Genomic DNA, 10,510 nt, shown 5'->3' with positions numbered 1-10,510 from the left:
CTGGGCGCGTGCTCCCTTCCTGGTTCCTGTCTGGGCCGCATTTGTTTCCTCCTTGCCCCTGTGCTCTCACTGACTCGTGAGCATCTGTTTTCTTAGGGTTCTAAATTTGGTGTCTCCCCGCCTTTTGGCTCCTATAATTAGGGCCTGAGCTCTGCTTGCCCATTCCTTCTTGACATCCCTAGGAACTGGTCACCTGCCCTTTTTGCCCGTCACAAGTGGCCCTCGATAGGATGGCCCAAGTCTGCACCCAACAGAGTCCCGGGGGCCTCCTTCTCAGTGTCTGGCTGCACGGGAGAGGCTCGTGGCTCCAGGTGGACGGGCCCAGCTTACGCTCAGCGCCCCAAATGCAGCTCCTCTCAGCTTATTTAGGAGAATACTAACTTCCAATTCGTCTTCACACTAAATTTATTATTTATTACATAAAGATTAATTTTAATTTTTTAATCAAGGTGGTAGACATATAGTTTAAAAATTTTCATGAGGCTTTACCCCAGGAATTTTCCTCCAATTAAAATAGATAAATAAATTAAAAAAAAAAGTCTGACAGAGTAAGAGACATGCATTACTAATGAAAGAATTATTATATGCTTATGGCTAGTTTATTTTTTTTATTTTAAATATGTATATTTTTTATTATATTTTCTACGTGGAACACTTCAAGAAAGAAAATCATTACAATAATTCAAATGCATGAATGATTCAAATTCATACTGCAATCCTTGGATTCAATAAATATCCTTTCTAATTATACCCAATCAATATTAGAAATGTATGTAGACACTAAGTCAGCTAACAAAGTAAGTAAAATAAGTATATAAACTATAAATCTCAGGAATGGGGAACATGAACCATCAGTTAAGTCACTTTGCCACTGTGCTTTTTTTAAAAAAAAAATGATTCACATTTCCTTCAACCATACATTCAATGCAAGTGTTAAATTAGACCACTGAGACTAACAACTTAAAACTATGTTCTTTAAAGAAAATTCAGTTTAATACAAAGAAATTCAAGAGGAAAATTTCAAGACCTTTGATCAGAAGTTTTCAATACCTGTCGTACTACTCTGGTATACACAAAGGTTCAAGTAAGGCTGAGGAAAAAGATCTGTTTCCTTTTCCCACTGAAGACAGGATCCAAGAAACAGGTGAGCCACATACACACTCCACAGAAACTAGCCATCCATCCACACCTTGCCTTGGACTCATTACATTAGTAACTGAAAACATTTTAAAAGCCTTGGCCAACATTACAAAAACGAAGGCAATGGCACCCCACTCCAGTACTCTTGCCTGGAAAATCCCATGGACAGAGGAGCCTGGTGGGCTGCAGTCCATGGGGTCGCTAAGAGTCAGACATGACTGAATGACTTCACTTTCACTTCTCACTTTCACGCATTGGAGAAGGAAATGGCAACCCACTCCGGTGTTCTTGCCTGGAGAATCCCAGGGACGGGGGAGCCTGGTGGGCTGCCGTCTGTGGGGTTGCACAGAGTCGGACACGACTGAAGTGACTTAGCAGTAGCAGTAGAGTAATACTGTTTATGAATATAAGCATCACTGGGTTTGGTTTTTTTTTTTGCCTGCTATAAATACTAATCTTTGAAAAGCTACAAGTGAGTTCCCACTGTGGTTCTTTTCTGGTGCGGGAAGCTGCAGGCGTGCAAGGGACGGTCTACTGACTTACCTTCTCAAAATATTCTCTGGAAGCAGTTGGATGGGGCTTGATTGTAGGAGACTCAGGTGTCCAGTTGGCCGGGCAGACTTCTCCATGGGTTTCCACAAACTGGAACGCTTTCGCCAAGTGGAGGGTCTCTTCCACGCTTCGGCCCACTGGGAGATCATTGACGCTCAGATGCTTGATGACTCTGTTGGGGTCAATTACGAAGAGACCGAGAAGACCAGAGCAACCTTCCCACCGCGGTCACCATCTTCGTTCCTTATGGCTAGTTTAAATTGAAGTAAAACTAAGAATCATATTATTAACGATAACTATGTTTTACTTTTAGACAATATCTAATACTAATCTCTCATACTATCATACCTGAAAAAAAAAGGTTTCCTTAATATTTGAAAATGAATCAGTGTAGTTAACCACGTTAGACCATGTCTGACCCTTTGCGACTCCATGGACTGCAGCATGCCAAGCTTCCCTGTCCTTCAGAGTGGCAAAAACAATATTTTTCTGTAAGACTGGGAACAAGGGAAGAATGTTCACTATTACCCCTTCTACTCAAAGTAAGTTTGTCAAATTAAAAAAAAATTGCTAGGATTTTAACTGAACACAGTAATCAATTTTTGGAAAATTCACACCTTTTCAACATCGAATCACGTGGTCTGTGAACATGCGTAGCTTTCCGTTTATTAAATCCTCTTTAATTTCTTTCAGTAATGCTTTATAATTTCACTTTAGAGAATCTGTACATCTTTCATATGATTTATATTTCTAGGTTTATTATTTTAGGGGATCAATTATAAATAATTTTTGTATTTTAATAAAAATAAATATATATTTAAAATTTTCTAACTGTTGTTACTACACTTGGAAAATTTATGTTGTTTCCCCACTGATGTTGCTAAATTTACTTATTTCTTGTGATACATTATTTGTAGATTATTTTGGATTTTTCTTTTGTGGTTATTCGTATTTCACATTTCAGGATTTCCTTGACAAACTTAGTCCACCCTTAGTGTTTTTCACTTCTTCACAAGGAAATCAAGAGCATTACTAGGGGCTACCTCCCCCTGCTGACTTGTACAGTTCACTGTACACTCTTGTGAATCCCAGAAATCACGTTTATTATTGTTGCCTTAAACACTCAGTGTATGACTCTGCTTGGCTGCCCTGGCAAAGGACCACTTCCTGGGTGTCAGAGACAAGAGGAACTTATTTTCTTACAATTCTGGAGGCTAGAAGTCCAAGATCAAAGTTGATTCTGGGTGAGACATCTCTTTCTGGCTTGTCTCCTTCCATGACCTTTGTCAGGAGAGCCGGGGGGAGACAGAGCTGATGTGTCTCCTCTTCTTATAAGGACAGAAGTCCTATTGGGTTAGAGTCCCATCCTTACTACTCCATTCAACCTTAATTCTGCCCTTACAAGGGCTTCCCTGAAGGCTCAGCTGGTAAAGAATCCACCTGCAGTGCAGAAGACCCTGGTTCGATTCCTGGGTCGGGAAGATCCGCTAGAGAAGGGATAGGCTAGCCCCTCCAGTATTCTTGGGCTTCCCTGGTGGCTCAGCTGGTAAAGAATCTGCCTGCAGTGCGGGAGACCTGGGTTCGATCCCTGGGTTGGGAAGATCCCCTGGAGGAGGAAATGGCAACACACTCCACTATTCTTGCCTGGGAAATCCCACGGAAGGAGGAGCCTGGTGGGCTACAGTCCACGGGGTCACAGAAGAGTCAGACAGGACTGAAGCGACTGAGCGAGCATTTCTCTAAACAGCCTTATCTCCAAATATTACATTAGGGCTTCAGTCTAAGAGTTTTGGGGGGACACAATTCAGCTCATTATGGTCATTACTCTTTTGTATTTATCTTTTGTATTATTTACACTTTTAGTGCTATTCATTCCTTCCGGTAGATCTGTGTGTGTGTGTTTTATGGGACCAGTTTCCTTCAGCCTGAAGAACATCTTTCAGTATTTCTGGAAGTATGAGTCTGCTTGTGAAGAGTGTTCTTAGTTTTGTCTTTCTTCAGTTCAGTTCAGTTCAGTTGCTCATTTGTGTCCGACACTTTGCGACCCCATGAACTGCAGCACGCCACGCCTCCCTGTCCATCACTAACTCCCGGAGTTTACCCAAACCCATGTCCATTGAGTCAGTGATGCCATCCAGCCATCTCATCCTCTGTCGTCCCCTTCTCCTCCTGCCCCCAATCCCTCCCAGCATCAGAGTCTTTTCCAGTGAGTCAACTCTTCCCATGAGGTGGCCAAAGTACTGGAGTTTCAGCTTCAGCATCAGTCCTTCCAATGAACACCCAGGACTGATCTCCTTTAGAATGGACTGGTTGGATCTCCTTGCAGTCCAAGGGACTCTCAAGAGTCTTCTCCAACACCACAGTTCAAAAGCATCAATTCTTCGGTGCTCAGCTTTCTTCACAGTCCAACTCTCACATCCATACATGACCATTGGAAAAACCATAGCCTTGACTAGACAGACCTTTGTTGGCAAAGTAATGTCTCTGCTTTTTAATATTCTGTCTAGGTTGGTCATAACTTTCCTTCCAAGGAGTAAGAGTCTTTTAATTTCATGGCTGCAGTCACCATCTGCAGTGATTTTGGAGCCCCAAAAAACAAAGTCTGACACTGTTTCCACTGTTTCCCCAACTATGTCCCATGCAGTGATGGGACCAGATGCCATGATCTTCATTTTCTGAATGTTGAGCTTTAAGCCAACTTTTTCACTCTCCTCTTTCACTTTCATCAAGAGGCTTTTTAGTTCCTCTTCACTTTCTGCCATAAGGATGGTGTCATCTGCATATCTGAGGTTGATATTTCTCCCGGCAATCTTGATTCCAGCTTGTGCTTCTTCCAGCCCAGCATTTCTCATGATGTACTCTGCATATAATTTAAATGAGCAGGGTGACAATATACAGCCTTGACATACTCCTTTTCCTATTTGGAACCAATCTGTTGTTTCATGTCCAGTTTCCAGCAGGAAACTGCTGCTTCCTGACCTGCATATAGGTTTCTCAAGAGGTAGGTCAGGTGGTCTGGTCTCTATTCCCATCTCTTTCAGAATTTTCCGCAGTTTATTGTGATCCACACAGTCACATCACCGACTCAATGGACGTGAGTCTGAGTGAACTGCGGGAGTTGGTGATGGACAGGGAGGCCTGGGGTGCTGCGATTCATGGGGTCGCAAAGAGTCGGACACGACTGAGCTGAACTGAACACAGTCAAAGGCTTTGGCATAGTCTTTGTCTTTCTTAAATATCTTTATTTAAGCTTCACTTTTGCAAAACTTATTTTTTCAGAGTAGAGTCTCCAATGCAGAATTGTTAGCAAGTCCTTCTTTCACCCCTTTATAGGTTGTGTGCCCTTGTCCCCCGGCTTCCATGGTTTTTCTTGAAAAGTCAGCCCTAAATGTTACTGTTGCTTCTTTGGGAATTATGTGCCATATTCTTTGCTTTTAAGACCTTAAAATTTTTTTTCTTTCAGAAGGTGATCATTTTGTAGCTAGGGTTTTAAAAGTTTCTTCTTGAGTTTTGCTGAACTTCTTGAATCTATGGGTTGATATCTTTGGTTAAGTCTAAAATATTCTCAACCTCTCTCTTTTGAAATATTGCTTTTGCCCCATTTTCTATCTTATTTCCCTCTGATTTTCCAATTACACTTATGTTAGACTTGTGGCTCATTCCCACACGTCTTTTACACTCATTTATTTTTTGCATTCTCATTTCTATCTGCTTCAGTTTGGATGTTTTTCCAAACGGACTTTTTTAAAAATTGAATTCCCTAATTTTTTTTTTTTGCTATGTCCAGTCACCTGTTAAAGCCATCTGATAAATTCTGAATTTTATATATTGTACTTTTCTGTTTTAGAATGTCCATTTTATTGTATTTTTATGGACACTCTTTTGGCAGAATTTTTCCATCTTTTCATCTAGTATGTCCATATTTTCCCCATGCTATCTTTAAGTCTTTGCTAGTTAACAGTAAGATCTGAATCATTTTGAGTCTGCTTTTATTACATTTTCCGCTTTTGATTATTTGTCACATTTTCCTATTTCTGGTTTTATTTTTTGGCCATGTAGTTTTCAGGATCTTAGTTCTCTGACCAGGGCCTGAACCCAGGACCTGGCAGTGCAAGTGCCAAGTCTGAACCACTGGGCTCCAGGAAGGCCCCTCCTGTTTCTCTTTATGTCTGCTAATTTTTTTTTTTTTTCTGTCTACTGGCTATTTTTTATGGAAGGACCATAGAAGTTTTACATGGTATAATCTTCCATCATGGGAGAGCCCTCTCTTGGGGGAAAGGTTTCTGCTATTAGGAATCCTATCCATCTAGTCCCTGTTACTCTATATTTCCCCATTGTCTTTCAGATACACTTTTGGTAATTTACCTGGCTTTATTTTAAGAATTATTTCTTTACTTTCTGTCTGTGCTGCGTCCTCGCTGCTGTGCGGGCTTGCTTTCGCTGCGGAGAGCAGGACTCCTCTCTGGTCATGGCGTGCAGACTTCTCACGTGGCGTCGTCTCTTGCGGAGCACAGGCCCTGGGCACCTGGGCTCAGCAGTTATACCACACGGGCTTCGATGCTCCGTGGCACGTGGACTCTTCCTGGACCAGGGGTCAAGCCTGTGTCCCCCGCACTGGCAAGCGGATTCTCATCCCTGGACCTCCAGGCAAGTCCCTAATTTGTTGTGTTTGCTGTTCAGTCACTAAGTCATATCTGAGTCTCTGCAACCCCATGGACTGCAGCGCGCCAGGCTTCCCTGTCCTCTGCTATCTCCTGGAGTTCGCTCAAGTTCCTGCCCACTGAGTTGGTGTTGTTATCTAACCATCTCATCCTCTGCCACCCTCTTCCCCTTTGTCTTCAATCTTTCCCAGCATCAGGGTTTTCTTTCAGTTGTTGTAGTAGGAATTTTGGGAGGCTGCAACTTACCACATTGTACATGGCGGCAGAAGTCCACTCCTTGTTGGCTGCAGTATTCCAGTTTCACTCTGACGTGACTTGTTTGTATATATTCTTGTGCTTCTCCTAGGTACTGAGTTTGTGCCTTTGATCTGAAGAAGCTTCATGTGTCATCTCTCTGAGTATTGTTCTCCTGCCATTTCTTTTGATCTTTCCATGTGGGACACTTGTTAGAACTGTGATGGAGCCTCTGATCTCTTCCGCGATTCTTGGCTTCTATTTCATGGCTGAACCCTTTATGACTCTTACAGTCTGGGTGAATTTCTCAGTGCTGTCTTCCCTCCTTCTGACAGCTGTGAGGGAGAATCTGTTCTATGCTCTCTCCCAGGTCCCTGGTCCATTTTTGGTGATCTTCGGCTTGTGGAACCATCACCAGAGTTCTGCTTCATCTTCTCCCCGTGTCTTCCCCATGTGTGTGTCCGTCTGTCCCTAAACTTCCCCTGTATGTGAGGACCCCTGCCAGTCTGGGTTAGGAGCCCACCCTGCTGCATTATGACTGATGAGCAGGACACCTGTGGCTGGACAGTGGATGTTGTTAATGTCCCATGCAGAGGTCCACAATGCCCTTATCTGCTTCTGCGTTATTTTTCTTTTCTAAACACCATGAGAAGGTAAATGCAGACTGGCTGAGCCTCTGCATCTGGCATTTGCAAGGGCTGAGCCATTGCATCTGGAACCAGGGCCACAAGAGAGTCAGGAGAGTGCTGTCCAGCCTCTGGGACATGAGAGAGGAGGGGCATGGAGAGGGTGCTGGCCCCAACACAGCAAGTTTACTGCCCCCCCCCCAAGGGAAAGCCCCACTGCTGGACGGCCACACGTCCAGGTCACACACGTCACATCCTGAGTCGGAGCCCAGGCCTCTCTGCCGCACCCTGGAATGTCCCCCGGCCACAACATCGGTGGTGCAGTATGGCCGTGGCTGGAGCAGACAGGACACCTGGCGGTAAGTGGAGTCAGGGCCTGGTCAGCTGGCATGGGCTTCCGGGCACCCACTTCCAGTGAACCCGCTTGGTCACCAGTGCGTTGTACAGAGACTGCTATGAAGAGTTGCAGCGGGAATGAATTCGGTTGGCAGTGACAAAGACAACTTTATTGACAGGACATTTTATTGTATTTTAACAAACAAGTACAGAAACCTGCTGTAAGGAACGGAGTTCTGCTGGACTGGGCTTCATTGGAGAAGGAAACTTGGATGTGATCACAGTGGCATCTTTTCTTATTGAGAAGCCAGGAGCTGGATGTTCTTGACCAGACCCTTCACATGAGGGTCAGCGCCTGGTTGTGGCAGATGATGGCCCTTAGAAGACTCAGAAGGAATGGTGGCGGCCACTTGGTTTTTAGAGGACTATTAGCATGCGGCCTTCCTCTGCATAAGGATATCCTAGATGGATGGGGACAGAGCCATGGCTCCTCATGTGAATGGTGCTTCCTATGCTGGAGTCAGGAAATGCAGGGAAGAGGTCCACAGAGCAAGATGTGTGCAGGAGAATGACAAGCCAGAGAGCCTCACAGATGCCGCGGTTGGAAGAGGTTAGCTGAATGCTGGACTGACCATTACATCAGATCTTGCACTGGCAGCAAACGGGGACACAGCAGCTGGACTGGGAGCAGCAGGGTTTGCAGCAGCTGGACTGGGAGCAGCACACGGGGACACAGCAACTGGACTGGGAGCAGCAGGGTTTGCAGCAGCTGGACTGGGAGCAGCAAACGGGGATGCAGCAGCTGGACTGGGAGCAGCCACAGGAGCCACAGCCCCCCTTGGAGCCCCCACAGGAGCCACAGCCCCCCTTGGAGCCCCCACAGGAGCCACAGCCTCCCTTGGAGCCCCCACCCGAGCCACAGCCCCCCTTGGAGCCCCCACAGGAGCCGCAGCCCCCTTTGCCACAGCTGGAGCAGGAGCAGGCTGGCACACAGCAGCACACGGGCTTGCAGCAGCAGACGGGCACACAGCAGCTGGAGCCACAGCCCCCACAGCTGGAGCCGCAGCCCCCACAGCTGGAGCCGCAGCCCCCACAGCTGGAGCCGCAGCCTCCGGAACAGCCACAGCAGCCCATGGTTCTGGTGGGTTGAGAGTGGAGCAGGTCAGAGGAGCAGGTGGAGAGAGAGGAGGTGCTCAGTGTGGGGCCTCCGGGGCCGGGAGCCTCTATATACCTGCTGGGGTGTATACCAGGCTCTGATCACTTCCTCTTGTCTGTTTTTCCAGGTCATGTTTTTTTATTTGTTGTCTGAGCTCCTGTTGCCTGGGTCACTGACAACTTTCTTAGGTTTCTAAATTTGCCTCTTCCTCATTCATCTGGATTTCAGTCTGTCCTTCCTAAGCATCCCCGGTAGTTGGTCACCTGCCTCTGGTTGGACTGTGTGTGACCTGTGAGGATGGCATTGGGTCCAGGCTCCTTCATCTCTGTTGGGAGTTTGCAGGTGTGATTAAGCTCAGCATCTTGAGATGAGGGAGTATCCCCTTGGGTGGTGATGGGTTAAGTGTGACCACATCCATCATTGTGAGAGGCGGGGGAGGCCTGAGCATGCCGAGAGGAGGAGAGGGTGTGAGGTGCAGCAGAGGGGATTTGCAGGTGCCGCCTTGAGTGTCTGAGTGAGGTGGCCACAAGCCAGGGCATCCTGGCAGCCACCAGAAGGTCGTGGCGATGAGAGACGGGCTCTCCTTGCAGACTTGCAGAGGGAGCACGGCCTTGCTGACGACTTGACTTATGTGAGACTTACGGACCTGGGCTCGAACCCGTGTCCCCTGCACTGGCAGACATATCTTACCCACTGAGCTGCCCGGAACCAGTGTTATTGACCTTAACCCTCTAGCAGAACACACAGTGGAGTTCTTGATCCATTTTCAGCTTTTAGTTTTATTGTCAGCAGATCACAGAGGGGACTTGAGCAGCTTCTAAGGGCATTATTAGCCAGAATAGGATCCCTGAGGCCGTGTGCAACGCCGCTGGGTCTCTGTTTCCAAGACTCTTAAGTGTTCTTTCAAGAAACCTGGCTATCTCTTTGGTATCTAGATATCTAGAACTCTAACAGAGAAAACAAAATGTGTGACTGGGAAGGGAATACCTCAAAGTGGAGTGCTGACAGCTTCTTACTAGAAATATTGAGAAGTTGGGGCCCTAGTGTTAGTATCTTGCGAGTTTGTCCTGGAGTTGGCGAGACCCGCCCCGCCCCCGGCTTCGGGCGACGCGGCCCCGGGTCCCAGGCGCGGTTTCTTGGGTCGTCACCAGGGGACGCCGAGGTTCCCGCCGCTTTCTGTGCGGGAGCAGAACTCGCTTGACTCCAAACTGGCCTCGTTTCGAGCTTAAAGGCTGGAGTTCAAGATCTGTATACGTTGTCTGACTTTGGAGGCCCAACCCAAAGAGGGTATGCATGTATCAGAGTTAACCGAGGAAGAAAAGAAATAACAGTAAGTTACGGATTTAAAGAAATGATAGATGCCACAAATGCGACCGGAATGGGAGAATAAGGGCTTTACACACTGGCTCAGCTGTGAAGAGTCCGCCTGCTGCGCAGGAGACACAGGAGAAACGGGTTTGATCCCTGGGTCGGGAAGATCCCCTGGAGGAGGAAGTCGCGACCGGCTCCAGTATTCTTGCTCGGAAATCCCACGGACAGAGGAGCCTAGCTAGGTTCACAGACAGGCAGACGTTACGGAGCACAGACGCAGGGAAAATAATCTTATTTTGTTGAATGAGTTGCCCCAACCCCTCTTCTCTACCCCAGGGCATCCTCCACAATGGTTTTTCTTTCTTCTTTTTTTGGCCACATATCCTTCATCACTTAATCAGATGACAACAATTTCAGAGTTTTACTTTCTAAAGTGAACACAAAGCTACTTCAGTTTTTCCTTTATCATGGCTGCTTGAGGTTTTTTTTTTACT

The 10,510-nt window shown here is 46.4% G+C and overlaps 1 protein-coding gene across 1 annotated transcript in view; it reads right to left on the bottom strand.

The window, feature by feature from the left end:
- Nucleotides 1-8,683, bottom strand: part of LOC104986914 (keratin-associated protein 5-10-like) — a 9,604-nt gene extending 921 nt beyond the window's left edge. The window contains exon 1 of the mRNA XM_010837632.1: nucleotides 8,200-8,683. Within this exon, the coding sequence (XP_010835934.1) occupies nucleotides 8,200-8,683 (484 nt within the window). The remainder of the gene's footprint in view (nucleotides 1-8,199) is intronic.
- Between the last annotated feature and the right edge of the window lie 1,827 nt (nucleotides 8,684-10,510).

Source organism: Bison bison, unplaced genomic scaffold, assembly GCF_000754665.1.
Source record: "Bison bison bison isolate TAMUID 2011002044 unplaced genomic scaffold, Bison_UMD1.0 scf7180017864080, whole genome shotgun sequence".
Classification (NCBI taxonomy): Eukaryota; Metazoa; Chordata; class Mammalia; order Artiodactyla; family Bovidae; genus Bison; species Bison bison.
The sequence above is the reverse complement of the archived record's forward strand: the minus strand, read 5'-3'. Positions and strand labels throughout refer to the sequence as shown.